The sequence below is a fragment of the Podarcis bocagei genome (assembly GCF_964188305.1).
Source record: "Podarcis bocagei genome assembly, chromosome: 12".
NCBI lineage: Eukaryota > Metazoa > Chordata > Lepidosauria > Squamata > Lacertidae > Podarcis > Podarcis bocagei.
This window is the reverse complement of record NC_138137.1, coordinates 60,466,339-60,481,314: the sequence shown is the minus strand read 5'-3', so window position 1 is coordinate 60,481,314 and position 14,976 is coordinate 60,466,339. Positions and strand designations below refer to the sequence as shown.

Below are 14,976 nucleotides of genomic sequence, written 5' to 3'. Positions count from 1 at the left end.
AGTTGTCTCTAATTCACATTCCATTTTTTCCTTTCACCCTAATCCATCAGCTGTTCATTTGTTAATTCCTGCTCGTACGTTTGTTAACATTTCCAATATTATCAAGTGAGGATTACGCATCCATTTATCATACCACATTAATTAATTAATTGTTAGGTCTGAAATGAAACTTTCTTTTCCCTCCAACTGCGTATATAAAAGCCCAATAATCCCATCCCTGTAGTTGTGGGGTCTCTCTCTCTGGTCCTAGACCCGCACTCATTTCCTATGATTCCCCCTCCCCCCAGCTGTGGGGTATTGATTTACTAGATGAGAGATATGCACATGTGTAAACATTGCCTTGTGTAACCTGCCAGCCCATTACACTGGAAATGAATGCCTTGAAACAGACAGACATTATAATTTGGCAGTGAAAACTTCACTATGCGGAACGTTATTTCAGCACTGCTCTCTCTCTCTCTTTTTGTAATTTTTTTATTTGATTTAAAAGATATATAAAACAATGTAAAATCCGAATATCAAGATTACTCTGAATCTCCTGACTTCCCCCCGTCCCTTTCATGGGTCCTTATGATAACATTTACAACTGCATATCAAAATTTATTTTTAAAAAAATCCTTCTAAATTATCCATACTTTCCAAGTGTTTCCTCTGATTACGTCCAACTTGTGCCTCCACTTTCCGATGGGTTCTCCGTTAGGGGGCACCTACGCTTACTTCTGAGTAGACATGAATGAGCTTGCACTGCAAGTCGCTTGCGGCTCTTAGGGAAGCAAATACATGCAGGTGCAGCAGGAAGACCCTTCAGCTCACGCCGGCCCGTGTCTCTTGTTGTTCTTTTCAGGATCCGCCCCCTCAAGCGCTCTGGCCTGGGGCAGCTGCCCCAAGCGGAACGGGCGGCATTTCTGCCTCTCCAGCGGGAGATCCGCTGCGCTCAAGTTCGGTGCTCAGAGGCCGAGCAATTCCAGCTCCCCCAAGAGTGGGGTGAAAAGGTCGCTGGGGGCAGGTGAGTCCCCAAAGGGCAGCCGTGAATCGGGAAGCATGAGAAGCTGCAGCCTTTGTAGCCTCGGCAGATATCGCAGTCCTGTCAATCATTTCTCAGTTGTGTCTGCTGGTAGGATATTGCCCATCTTGGATGGAAAAGCAAGGAGGGCTGGCTGAGGTTGACGGGAACTGTAAATTAAAAAATCTGGGGGTTCGGGATATATGCATAGTGTGCACACATAGTTAGGTCAGGAGACGAGCAAGCAACTTCTGTTTATTTCGTTCTTCAATAATAATAATAATAAAATTTATTTACACCCCGCCCTCCCCAGCCAAGACCGGGCTCAGGGTGGCTAACAACCAATAATAAAAATGTTGCTTAAAATACAACTTAAAAACAAGATTAAAATACAACATTAAAACATTAAGATGCAGCCTCTTCACAGGAGGAGAAAGGAAAAAAGAAAGAAGGGGAGGGAATCAAATTGATTCTAAGGCAAAGGCCAGGCGGAACAACTCTGTCTTACAGGCCCTGCAGAAAGAAATCAGATCCCGCATGGCCCTGGTCTCATGAGGCAGAGCGTTCCACCAGGCCGGAGCCATCACTGAAAAGGCCCTGGCTCTGGTGGAAGCTAATCTAACTTCCTTAGGGCCCGGGACCTCTAGGGTGTTGCTATTTATGGACCTTAAGGTCCTCCGTGGGGCAGACCGGGAGAGGCGGTCCCGTAGGTACGAGGGTCCTGGGCCGTGATTTTTATATTATCCTTCATCAAAAGATAGTTGAAACCAGCAAAACAATAGCACCCCTATCCAAGTAGTATTATTTATGAATCACTTCCTGTAAACCAGTGTTTCCCAAACTTGACCCTCCAGCTTTTTGGACTACAGCTCCCATCATCCTAGCTAACAGGACCAGTGGTCAGGAATGATGGGAGTTGTAGTCCCAAAACAGCCAGAGACCCAAGTTTGGAAAATGCTGCTGCAAATCCTCTCGAAGCGACCAGACAGTGAAAATATCAGCAATGCACACTGTTATGAATATTCCACATATAAAAGCATCCCTGATCTAAAACATCACAAGATGTTGAGCAGAATTTTCAGAAGCCTCGGTTAGGCTGAATGTTAAGTGCGGGACTTGGGCTGAAGAAGACGGGTTCCGGATGCATATTTCTCAATTGGGGTTACACCCAACCACACCAGAACATAGCGGAGGAAAAGATCTAGGAAGAAGAAACTGAGGGCCGTTTCTTACATGCTTTTTTAAAATCCTCCAATTGCAGCACAGGGAGACCAAACTCCAGGGACCTCGTCCTACAGCTGCAAACTGCAAGGCGATGCCGAGTCAGGAAATCTGCGCAAGAAAAGGTGTCTCAGTGTCGACCCGAATCCGGTCCTCTGCACCTGGGGGAACGGGAAGCCTCAGGAAGGCCGCCCTGAGGTTGAAGACGGCATAGGTCCTGCGCTGTCGAAGAAGCTGGACCGCCTTTCTGCGGACATAAGCGCCGTCTGCCGGGACGTCTCCCGCCTGCAGAGCCACGTGGACCGCTTGGAGCAGGATGCCCGGGGCTGGGTCCTGGAGCTGGCGGCGCTGCGCATGGAGAACCACAGCCTGAGTGAGTGCGTGCGGCGCATGGAGGGGCGCTTCCGCGCTCTGGAGAACCGCTCCCGCCGCAACAACCTGCGCGTCCTCGGCCTGCCGGAGGGGAGCGAAGGCAGTGACCCGGTCGCCTTCTTGCAGAAGACTCTGCCCCCCCTGCTGGGCCTGCCCCTGGAAGCCCCGCCCCTGGAGATCGAGAGCGCCCGCCGGGTGCAAGGGGGCGCGTCCTGGGACCCCAGCGGCAGGCCCCGGCCCCTGGTGCTCCAGCTGCTGCGCTCAGGAGACAGGGCGGCCATTTTGCAGGCGGCCCGCGGGAGGCCCCTCAGCTACTCCGGCGCGCAGATCACCATCTTGCCGGACTTCTGCTCCTCGCTTTCACAACGCAGGAGGGTTCCCTTTGGGACGTTCCGGAGGACCCGGTGGGCGGCGGACCTCTGCCTTGGCTCCCGGCACCCCTTCTGCTGCTACGCCTGGGCGCCGGGCCTGCGGGAGCCTCTGGCTTCCTCGGTGGCCCTGAGGGGCGAGAGAGAAAGCCGGCTTCCCAGAGGGGTGGGGAACTGGGGCACGGAAACCTCACCCAGCCCGGGGCATCGTGGGGGGTGCCACTCCACAGGGAGCTGCGAGCAGCACAATGACAACCCCTGACGCAGTTCTTGGCAGAGGGTGGCAACGGTTGGCTTGCTCCTCCTGCCCTTTGCTCTGGGTGGGTCCTGTCCTCAGGCGGCGGACGCTGCAGGGGCAGGCGGCAAACTATTGGTGGCCGTGCATCTTGCCCTTCACCCCTCCAGCTGGTCAGGCTCGGCTGCCAGCCCAGTTGGCTGCTGTGGGCGCCATTTTGCCTCCGGGGTCCTTCCCCACATTCCTGCCCCTGCTTCTTCGTCATTTCTCCTGGGCTGCTTGGCAAAATCTTTTGGACGCCAATCATGCTTAGGTCTGTCGTCTTGAGGGTGCCCCGTTGTGGTTTCTCAGGCTGAGAATGCCCCCCCCCCAAATACGCCATCCATCCAAGATACGACAGCCCAGACACACCAAGGAGGTTTTTTTTTGGGTGGGGCACCGCCTTGCTGTGGGGGCTGAGCTCTCGTCCTCCTAACCAGTGTGAGAGCCAGTGTGGTGGTGTGGTTAAGAGCGGTAGTCTCGTAATCTGGGGAACCGGGTTCGAGTTTCCGCTCCTCCACATGCAGCTACTGGGTGACCTTGGGCCAGTCACACTTCTCTGAAGTCTCTCAGCCCCACTCACCCCACAGAGTGTTTGTTATGGGGGAGGAAGGGAAAGGAGAATGTTGGCCGCTTTGAGACTCCTTAAAAGGGAGTGAAAGGCGGGATATCAAATCCAAACTCCTCCTCCTCTTCCTCTTCCTCTTCCTCTTCCTCTTCAGGCTCAGTGAAGCCCTTTCTTTGTGTTTATATTCAAGACCTTTTGGTCTGGGCAGGCCTCGGCTGGCTGGCGACAATTCAGGGTCAACGTGTGTTTTTAAAACGTGTTGCTTTTATATTTTTCAAAGAACCAATATTTTATATGGGTATTTTGCTTCTAGGTGTGGTTGTTAACATGCCCGCCCTGAGCCTTTGTGGAGAGGGTTGGCTATAAATATGAATATTAAAGAAATGAACTTGAATAATAAAGAAATGAAGTTGGGGAAATAGCTGTGCCTCTTGGAAGGGTTATTTCCGAGGGCGTGTGCAGCTTCTCGGTGGCTCGTAGGTGTTTGTTTGATTGTTGAAATATTTTATTTATTTTCATCATTAAAAATTTACATGCAAACAGTTTGTGTAACCATTTTGTGAGATTCTCTGCATGAAAAGTGTGGAGAATGTACTGATATGTAGTTTTAAGTTCTGTTTTAAGGAGCCATGTAGAGGATGGGGGCAGTCACGAGGTTCATAGGTGTTTTGGGTCAGGTGTGGGGAAGCTTTGGCCCTCCAGATGTTTCTGAACTACAACTCCCATCAGGCCTGGCAAGTGGGGATAAATGGGAGCTGTAGTTCAGCAACATCTGGAGGGCCAAAGGTTCCCCCCACAGAGAACTTCTCTTCCACTTGATTTCAGCTGAGAACTAATTCCAGGGGACTGAAGCAGCAACACTAGAAGCCCGATTTCTAGTAGCACCATAGAATTTTAGAGTTGGAAGGGACCTCAAGGGTCATCTATCCCAACCCCCTGCAATGCAGGAACCCCACCTAAACGAAGGGCATGAGCTGCCCTCAGCTGCGCCCTCTCCGAGCAGCGCAGTTGATGGGCACCGATAGAGGAATTGAGCAGTGACTCCGGTAGAGGCGTCAACCTTTCCGTCTGATTCTTCCGCCTCAAACCTCAGCTTCCTATTACAGCAGGCGAAACCAAAAGACAATAAAAAACCCCTCACATGGGACAGAGTTGCTCCCCGATCCCCAGCCCTGGAGTTCTGACAGCCCCTCTTTGCTTACTGAATCTCTGCATCCTGTCTGAAGTTGGTTAAAAGTGCAGGACGATTGCCAAGGAAAATGTGTTGGGCAGCCAGTCCCGGGATCTTCTCCGCAGGCACCCAGTTCCCCCAAGTGGAACTAAAGTGGTCTTCAGCCTCAAGTGCCATGAGGTAATAGGAGCAGACACAGACCCCCCTCTCTGCCTATTGTGCCAGGCAATTTCCTGGCTTGGACACATCATTGGAGAGGCGTTTTGGACACCCTTGTGTTCCCCTGAAGCAGTCCTGCAAACCGAAGATCACCTCCATGGTGCTGTTTGTGGGGGGAAACGGAACCCCAGAATTTCCAGCTCCACCAGGCAAAGATCACCCCAACAGATGATTGGGCTACGCCATATTGATGGATACAAATGAGAGTTCTTCAGAAAAACCTTGCTGCTTCATCTTAGGCCACATTCACACCATATGTTTAAAGTTCTAGGATACACCTTTAAACGGTCATAAGAGCATAAGGATCAGGGCTGCAAGAACACAAAAAAAAGAATGACAAGGCAAATTATTTAGTTATATTGAATTGGCTGAATTGACAGAGTCTATTGGGGGTCAGCCCAAGAAAAAATTCTAAAAAGAATGGGGAAAATATAGAGAATACCTTAAAAAGCAGTGCCCTCAAATTAATACTTGGACTTGTTTCGATTAACTTCTGCAAAACAAATTATGGCGTAAAAGTTAAAAATAGAAAAAAGGGGTAAGAAAGAAAATGGAAATGGTTTACCAAAAATACAAATAGAACCGTGCTGAGGATGAAGGAAGTCAATTGGAAGAAAAGAAGAACTGAAATGTGGTATATACAGATTGTTTATTATTCGTTTTGTATAAGTTTCTGTATATTACTTTGATAATTGTTTTTTCATTTTCAGTTTTTTGTTTTTCTTTATTTGTTCTTTATTATTTTTATGTTTAGTTGTATGAGTGTGTGCGTTTGTGTTGTAAAATAAAATTTAATAAAAAATTATATATACATATATATAAAAAGAACGTAAGGATCAGGCCAATGGCTCACCCAGTCCATCTTCCTGTCCTCAGAATAACCAACCAGATACCTGTAGGAAACACACAAGCAGGATTCGAACGCAGAGCCCTCTCCCTTCCTACGGTTTCCAGCAACTGGGAATCAGAAGCATCGCTGTCTCTGACTCAGGAGGCTGTGCAGAGCCATCAGGGCTAGGGGCCATCCATAGCTCTCTCCTCTTCCATGAATGGCTTCCCCCAAAGAATTGTGGGTTCTGAGAGGGGCTGTGAAACCCCTATTCCCTTCCCAGAGTTGGGAGTTGACTGTTTATGAGCAAAAGCAGGATCTGGACAGGAGCGTCAGGCCAAATGAGCACAGCCACTCAGCTCTGGCAGGTCTTGCCCCCGTGAAGCAGCTGCTGAGATCGGAGGACCCTGCGCCCGCATGTGCCAACCTCTCCTCTGCCCTGTTCATGCCTCTCCTAGTTCTGGGATAATAATAATAATAATAATAATAATAATAATAATAATAATAATAATAATAATAATAATAATAATTTATTATTTATATCCCGCCCATCTGGCTGAGTTTCCCCAGCCACTATGGGCGGCTCCCAATCAGTGTTAAAAACAGTACAGCGTTACATATTAAAAACTTCCCTGAACAGGGCTGCCTTAAGATGTCTTCTGAATGTCAGGTAATTATTTATCTCTTTGACATCTGAAGGGAGGGCGTTCCACAGGGTGGGCGCCACTACCGAGAAGGCCCTCTGCCTGGTTCCCTGTAGCCTCACTTCTCGCAATGAGGGAACCGCCAGAAGGCCCTCAGCACTGGATCTCAGTGTCCGGGCTGAACAATGGGGGTGGAGACGCTCCTTCAGGTATACAGGATCGAGGCCGTTTAGGGCTTTCAAGGTCAGCACCAACACTTTGAATCGTGCTCGGAAACGTACTGGGAGCCAATGCAGATCTCTCAGAACCGGTGTTATGTGGTCCCGGCGGCCACTCCCAGTCTAGCTGCCGCATTCTGGATTAATTGCAGTTTCCAGGTCACCTTCAAAGGTAGCCCCACGTAGAGCGCATTGCAGTAGTCCAAGCGTGAGATAACTAGAGCATGCACCACTCTGGCAAGACAGTCTGTGGGCAGGTAGGGTCTCATCCTGCATGCCAGATGGAGCTGGTAGACAGCTGCCCTGGATACAGATTTGACCTGTGCCTCCATGGTCAGCTGTGAGTCCAAAATGACTCCCAGGCTGCGCAGCTGGTCCTTCAGGGGCACAGTTACCCCATTCAGGACCAGAGAGTCCCCCCTACCTGCCTGCCCCCTGTCCCCCCAAAACAGTACTTCTGTCTTGTCAGGATTCAACCTCAATCTGTTAGCCGGCATCCATCCTCCAACCACCTCCAGGCACTCACACAGGACCTTCACTGCCTTCACTGGTTCTGATTTAAAGGAGAGGTAGAGCTGGGAGACAAGGCAGGGAGGAGAGCTTGTCACAGCAGCAGGAGGAGACACACGTGACTCTGCACTAGCCAGACCCATCTCTGCCTCTTGGTCTCCCGCCTCTCCTGCTTCTAATTCTGGACTTCTCTCTGCCACAGACTCTCCCCGCTCACTAAGCCCTGTTGCCTTTTCAGCTTCCGATACCTCCTCCTCTCCCTATGACCACTCTTCACCATCCCACCACCAATCCCTGGGCTCTGAGCCTTCTCCCCCAGGGGGTTCCCCAGCTGGTTCCTCCCCCCATTCCTCTGTGTCCAACCAGGCCATGGCACCCAGTATATACTTTGATTGGCAGCAGCTGAGAAAAGGTCATTCTTCTCACCTGCCAACTGAGACTCTTTTCTCCAGGTAAGCTGGGAACTGATCCTGGGACCCATATTAAGGAATATGGGAATCTGCCTTATACCGAGTCAGATACCACCAGTCCCCCAAGCTAACTATTGTCTACACTGACAGGCAACAGCTCTCCAGGATTTCAGACATGAGCCTTTCCCAACCCTACTGGGAGATTCCAGCAGGATTTGAACCTGCATACAAAGCAGATACTCTACCCCTGAGCTACAGCTGAAGAGAGATGGCTCTTCTCTGCTGCCCCTTGACAGGTCACCCCTGTTTCTGAGTTTCCCATGAGGCCTGTGCAGACACAGGGGCGGCCATGTTTTTCTGGATGTAGTTACAAGGCTGCTGTAACATTTGACTCTACCAAAGATCTCATTCGGGGCACTGATTCTTAGAGGTTGACTCTGCAAAGTCTGGACTGCTCTCTGCCACAGACTCCTCCCGCTCACTAAACCCTGTTGCCTCTTCAGATTCCAACACCTCCTCTTCCGTCTTCTCCCTCTGACCACCCATCATCATCCCACCACCCCTCCCTGGGCTCTGAGCTTTCTTCCCTGGGGGAGGGGTTCCCATCCCTCTGCATCCATGTCAGGTGTGCGTGCAGGAGCCAGGCCCTGTGACCAGTAGGACTTCGCAGGACTGGGGCCTTCCTAAGTTTCTTCTGAAGAGGCAAGGTGCGGCCGCACAGGTGAGGCCGATTGGTAACTCACAGCACCCAGTGGCAAGAGCCGGGAAGGGATATAAGGTCAGCATTTCCCTTCAGCTCTTTGCCACAGCAACACGCTCCCTGCCTTGCTGCATTTGGCTCCTTGACTCCTTGATCCTCGGACCCCTGTCTTCGTGACTCCTTGATCCTTGATCCTTGGACCCCTGACTTCGTGACTCCTTGCTTCTTGATCCTCGGACCCTTGCCATTGTGACTCCTTGATCCTCGGACCCCTGCCTTCGTAACTCCTTGCTTCTTGACCCTTGGCTTCTTGACTCCCAGCTCTCTGACCCTTGGACTCTTGGCTTCCCGACTCCTGGCTTCTGGGCTCCCATTCCTGCTCCCACCCCACCATCTTGTCCCCGGTCCTGACGTCCCCAGCCGGGACTTCGATCGCCCATGAACCAGACCATGACAATCCAACCCATCCGTGTCATCTCATAGATGCTTTAGTTGAGACTCCTGCATCACCGGCGGTTGGACTAGACCCTTGGGGGTGGGGGTCTCTTCCAATTCTACCATTCTATGATTTTATTATCCTCTCTGGGAATTGTCGCTTGGTGTGGGGAATAAAGCTCTTCTAACAGAGGGACGCGGGTGGCGCTGTGGGTTAAACCACAGAGCCTAGGACTTGCTGATCAGAAGGTCGGCGGTTTGAATCCCCGCGACGGGGTGAGCTCCCATTGCTCAGTCCCAGCTCCTGCCAACCTAGCAGTTTGAAAGCACGTCAAAGTTCTAGTAGATAAATAGGTACTGCTCTGGCGGGAAGGTAAATGGCATTTCCGTGCGCTGCTCTGGTTTCGCCAGGAGCGGCTTAGTCATGCTGGCTATGTGACCCGGAAGCTGTACGCCGGCTCCCTCAGCCAGTAAAGCGAGATGAGCGCTGCAACCCCAGAGTCGGCTACGACTGGACCTAATGGTTAGGAGTCCCTTTACCCTTTTAACAACTGCCGCCGTTAAATATCTAGTCCTGGATCACTTCCTCAGCCTGTCACCTGCCTCCTTTCTCTGAGGAAGGACAGCTGTAACCTTTTCCAACAAGCCACAACTCATCAGAGGCTTTTTGGCTCTCTAGGATGACTTGCTTTGCCTCCTCGGGGCTTGGTTGGTGCTGCCAGACCTGCTTTCACTTTCTGCACTCCTGGATATGAAAATTGGAGATGGACCGGTTGGCTCATTCAGACCGTGGGGAGGGATAAAACCCCAAAGCCCCCCGCTATTGTCTTTAGTTGCACCAGGAAAAATGCCACGTCCTGGAGGCAGTAAATTCTGAATACGGTGGAAGCTCAGTTTTCAAACGTAATCTGTCAGAAAATTCAAGTGAGAAAATTGAAAAACACGCAGCGGAAGCCATTCGACTTTTGAGGCATGTTTGAAAACGGAAGCATTTACTTCTGGGTTTTTTGCATTCAGGCTCCGAAACGTTCATCAATGGAGTCATTTGAGAACCGAGGTTCTACTGTACTAGTTGCTGGAAAAGGAAGGGAGGGAGGGAGGGAGGGAGGGAGGGAGGGAGGGAAGGAAGGAAGGAAGGAAGGAAGGAAGGAAGGAAGGAAGGAAGGAAGGAAGGAAGGACGGTTACATGCATGTGAGGCGAGGAAGAGGTGACCTCTTAGAAGTTCATAATCGAAACAGGAGAGAGTCTGTAACGAGTGGAACCCACAGAGAAGATGGAAATGATGCTGTTATGTAGTGTAGTTTCACCCTGGGCCAACAGGGGGATACTGTATATAGTTTTCAATCAGGTCTGTAGATAGTTTTCACTCAGGTCCGCGGCAGTTATTTTAGGCGGGAACTCTGGGCTGTTGTGGTTACAATGTTGACAGCCGGCTGCCTATAAATACAGGCCGGCTGAGCTGTTCGCAGTTAGTTCTATTCCAGCTTACCTTAATAAAGAGCTACCATCTGCAACGGCGTCTCCTAGCCAAGCCAGACCTCACGCTACAGAAAGCCATTGAGGAGGCTGTGGCCTCAGAAGCTGCCCAGGAGATCCGCAAGTCCAGCAGCCCGCGTCTTGCTAGGGAGCCAGTTCCGGTGCATCATGAAGAGGCCAGCAGTAATGAGGCATCCTCCAGTGAAGACGATGACGTGCACCAGACAAAGCGGGAGCGCAGGAAGCTCCAACAGAAGTCCAAGGGCCAACCGGAATGTGCTGGCTGCGGAGGCGACCATTCCCGTGCCAAGTGTCGATTCAGAGACGCCATCTGTAGGAGGTGTTCCAGAAGGGGCCACATCGCTAAGGTCTGCCGATCAGCTCCGTCTGACACCCCCCCTTCATCGACTCGCAAGTTCAAGTCTTCACTCCAGTCTGCCAAGGAAAGTTGTTTCGCTCTCACCAACTGCCGCTGCCCGTCTGGAACCACGATTGGCCAAACCGACTCGCCTAAGCGACGCAAGCTGCACGTCACGGTGCTCATTGAAGGAGCTCCATGTAACATGGAGATCGACACCGGGTCTGCCCTGTCCGTCGTGTCATGGAGCACCATCAAAAGACTGGTACCCAGAGTGTCCAAAAGGCAACTCGACTCTCACCGCGTACACCTGAGAGACTACCAGGGAAACGACATTCCCGTGGTAGGCGTTGGCCGGTTCCGGATCGCCTTCAAGGATTTTTCGGGCCTGCTCCGGTTGGTGGTGGTCAAAGGTCAGCGGCCAAGCCTCCTAGGGCTAGACTGGTTTGATGCCCTCGGCCTGGAAGTCACCGGCATCAACTGCATCTCTAACGCAGAGACTGAGGGTCTGGTCAAAGACTTTGCCGAGGTTTTTGACGGCACCTTGGGACAATATACTGGTACGCCCATCTCCTTTAGCCTTGATCCACAAGTCGCCCCCGTCTAGCTAAAGCCACGCCGGGTTCCCTTTGCTCTCAAGGCTAAGGTGGACGAACAACTGGACAAACTGATCGCCCAAGGAGTTTTGGAGCCCGTTGACCACGCAAAGTGGGAAACCCCCATCGTCACGCCTGTCAAGCCAGATGGGTCGGTGAGAATCTGCGCTGACTACAAGTGCACAATCAACAAGGCACTTCAGCAGCACGCTTATCCGGTTCCTGTTGTCCAACACCTGCTGCATTCCCTGGGTGAGGGTAAGGTCTTTGCTAAGCTGGACCTTGCCCAAGCCTATCAACAACTGCCAGTCGATGATGCCACTGCTGAAGCCCAGACGATCGTCACCCACCGGGGGGCATTCCGTTGCCGCCGGTTGCAGTTCGGGGTGAGTGTGGCTCCTGGCATCTTCCAAAGCCTTATGGAGCGTCTCCTGCAAGGGCTTCCGGGCGTGGTACCATATTTTGATGACGTCTTGGTGTCTGCAGACTCACACCAGCAGCTGTTCGAGCGCCTCCGTGCCGTGCTGACCAGGTTCCAGGAGGCCGGGCTCAAGGTAAAGAGGGAGAAGTGCCTGATTGCCGTTCCACAGGTAGAGTTCCTGGGCTATCTTATCGATGCCTCCGGCCTTCATCCAACCACATCCAAGATCCGCGCTATCCAGCAGGCCCCCACCCCAAAGAACAAAACGGAGTTGCAGGCATTCCTGGGGCTGCTGAACTTTTATAACATGTTCCTGCCCCACAAAGCCACAGTGGCTGAGCCTCTTCACCGACTCCTTAGCACTAAGACGCCTTGGGCCTGGGGTCATCGAGAGACGGCGGCCTTCAACGCGGTCAAGGCTCTCCTTTCTTCAGACAGTGTGCTGGTACAGTACAGTGAATCCAGGCCGCTGGTCCTTGCCTGCGACGCCTCACCTTTTGGCATCGGTGCTGTCCTTAGTCACCGTTTTCCAGATGGAAGAGAAGCACCGCTCGCCTACTTTTCCAGGACACTATCTCCGACGGAACGGAATTACAGCCAGCTCGACAAGGAGGCATTGGCACTTGTGGCTGGAGTGAAGAGGTTCCATGAATACCTCTATGGCAGGACTTTTGACCTCATCACTGACCACAAGCCACTCCTGGGCCTCCTCGCCGGTGATCGTCCAACTCCACCGGTCCTCTCACCACGCATGCTGCGATGGACTGTTTTCCTGGCTGCCTACCACTACCGGCTCATCCATCGCCCGGGGAAATTGATGGGACATGCCGACGCCCTCAGCCGTTGCCCTCTTCCAGCATTTGTGGAAGACCCGGCTCCAGCTTCATCGCTCCTTCTGATTGAGGATCTTCCGGCAGCGCCTGTATCGGCTGCCACTGTGGCCTCCGCGTCTGCCCAGGATCGCACCATCAGCCGGGTGCTCAACTGGGTGTGGAGGGGGTGGCCACAAGGGCCTTTTGCATCGGAGTTCCAGCCCTTCGCAACCAGACAACATGAACTCTCAGCTCATCGCGGCTGTCTGCTGTGGGGAGACCGCGTCATGATTCCCCAGGGACTCCGTCAGTGCGTCCTGGAGGCTCTGCACGTTGGCCACCCGGGAATTGTCAAAATGAAGGCGTTGGCTCGGTGTTACGTCTGGTGGCCTAATATGGACGATGCCATCACTGCCTGGGTGTCCGCCTGTCAAGCGTGCCAAGAGTCGAGGCCTGCACCACCGGCAGCTAAGGGACACACCTGGGAGACGCCAAAGACACCCTGGTCGAGGGTGCACATCGATCTGGCTGGCCCCTTTCACGGCCGGACCTTTATGGTAGTGGTGGACGCCTATTCCAAATGGCTGGAGGTCGCCCTGATGCCCTCCACCACTACCGAAGCTGTCATCCGGGTGCTGCGAGGCCTGTTTGTAACGCATGGGTGTCCTGATGTCCTTGTCTCTGACAACGGACCGCAGTTCACCTCAGGCACGTTTGAGCGGTATCTTTTGGGACTGGGCATCCGCCATGCCCTAACGGCACCTTTTCATCCATCCAGCAACGGGCAAGCGGAAAGAATGGTGCGCTCGACAAAAGAGGCACTGGCGCGCCTGGACCGGGGAGACTGGCATGAGCGGGTCGCCGAATACTTGTTCATGCAACACATCACTCCTCATGCGGCCACAGGGAGGAGTCCTGCTGAACTGCTTATGGGCCGCCGCCTCAGGTCACCGCTCGACCGGCTACACCCAGACTTTGCCGTGGCTGAACCCCCAGGCTGTGCCAACGTGCCACGGTCATTTGTCCCAGGAAACCAGGTCTTTGCCCGGAACTATGTGGGGGACATCCCTTGGGTGCCAGCCACAGTAGTGGGAGTCACTGGACCTCGCTCGTACCAGGTGGCACTCGAAGACGGACGTTTGTGGCGACGGCACATAGACCAGCTTAGGCGCAGGGTTGGCGACTTGGACACTACCGAGGTGCCCCCAACTGCGCTTGCGGCTCCAGAAGAGACACGTACAGATGGCGAGGCCCCACCTACACCTCCCTCGCAAACTGCCAGCGTGGAGCCGAACCAAGCCGTCTCAGAACAGACTCAGACCACTCCACTTGCGGAGGCTCCACCCACAGCAGCGGATCCAGGGGAGTTGGTTCCAACGCCACCTAGGGTCGCACCACAGCCTCAGCGAGAACTGTGTGGCCCTCCGGACTTGGCTACCAGTCCCCGGCGGTCTGGCAGAGTTTCCAAGCGCCCAACTTATTTAAAGGACTATGTTGTTGGACAGGTATCACTGTTGGGCTAAGTATGGGAAATGTAATCGATATGCTTTTGTGCCTAATTGAACCATTACGCGTAGTGCTGTACATAAGGGAACCATTACGATTGTAACTAACGCCTTATCTCGGTGGGGAGGGGTGTTATGTAGTGTATTTTCACCCTGGGCCAACAGGGGGATACTGTATATAGTTTTCAATCAGGTCTGTAGATAGTTTTCACTCAGGTCCGCGGCAGTTATTTTAGGCGGGAACTCTGAGCTGTTGTGGTTACAATGTTGACAGCCGGCTGCCTATAAATACAGGCCGGCTGAGCTGTTCGCAGTTAGTTCTATTCCAGCTTACCTTAATAAAGAGCTACTTGAAGAAATCGCTGTGCCGGCTGCTATGTCAACCCACTACTTAACAGATGCCTTCCCCAAGCTCAAGGGAGGCAAGAGAGTCCACAATGAGACCTCTGCCATTTGGCCATTTACCAGGAACCAACTATCCTGAGAGGGAACATTCTGACACGGAGGAGCCTTCACAGAATGCTGCAGCACGATTGCTGACATGATCAAGGCCTTGTCAACAGATGACGTCTGTGCTCAGAGATAATGCACTGGCTGCCTATTTGCTACTGGGCCAAGTTCAAGCTGTTGTTATTACATACCCCTCAACTGTCCCAGCAAAACCGGGACATCCTGTCACACACACCCCCCCCCGAAGAAACATGGGGATTTTGGCCGCCCCAATCTCATGCCATGATTTCACCCTTTTATCCCAGAGCCGTGGTTTCATGGAGCACCCCTAAAACATGTGTTTTTGGGTGTCGTGCCCTGCCAAGCATGTTTTTTTTTGGGGGGGGGGTTGCAATCTCATGGAAGATGGTGTCCC

The 14,976-nt window shown here is 52.5% G+C and overlaps 1 protein-coding gene across 1 annotated transcript in view; it reads left to right on the top strand.

Annotated features, from left to right (window-relative positions):
* Positions 1 to 3,834, top strand: part of LOC308569502 (uncharacterized protein) — a 67,286-nt gene extending 63,452 nt beyond the window's left edge. The window contains exons 22-23 of the mRNA XM_081163471.1: positions 845 to 1,006; positions 2,265 to 3,834. Coding sequence (XP_081019597.1) covers positions 845 to 1,006; positions 2,265 to 3,226 — 1,124 coding nt within the window. The 3' untranslated portion in view covers positions 3,227 to 3,834. The remainder of the gene's footprint in view (positions 1 to 844; positions 1,007 to 2,264) is intronic.
* Positions 3,835 to 14,976: the final 11,142 nt, after the last annotated feature.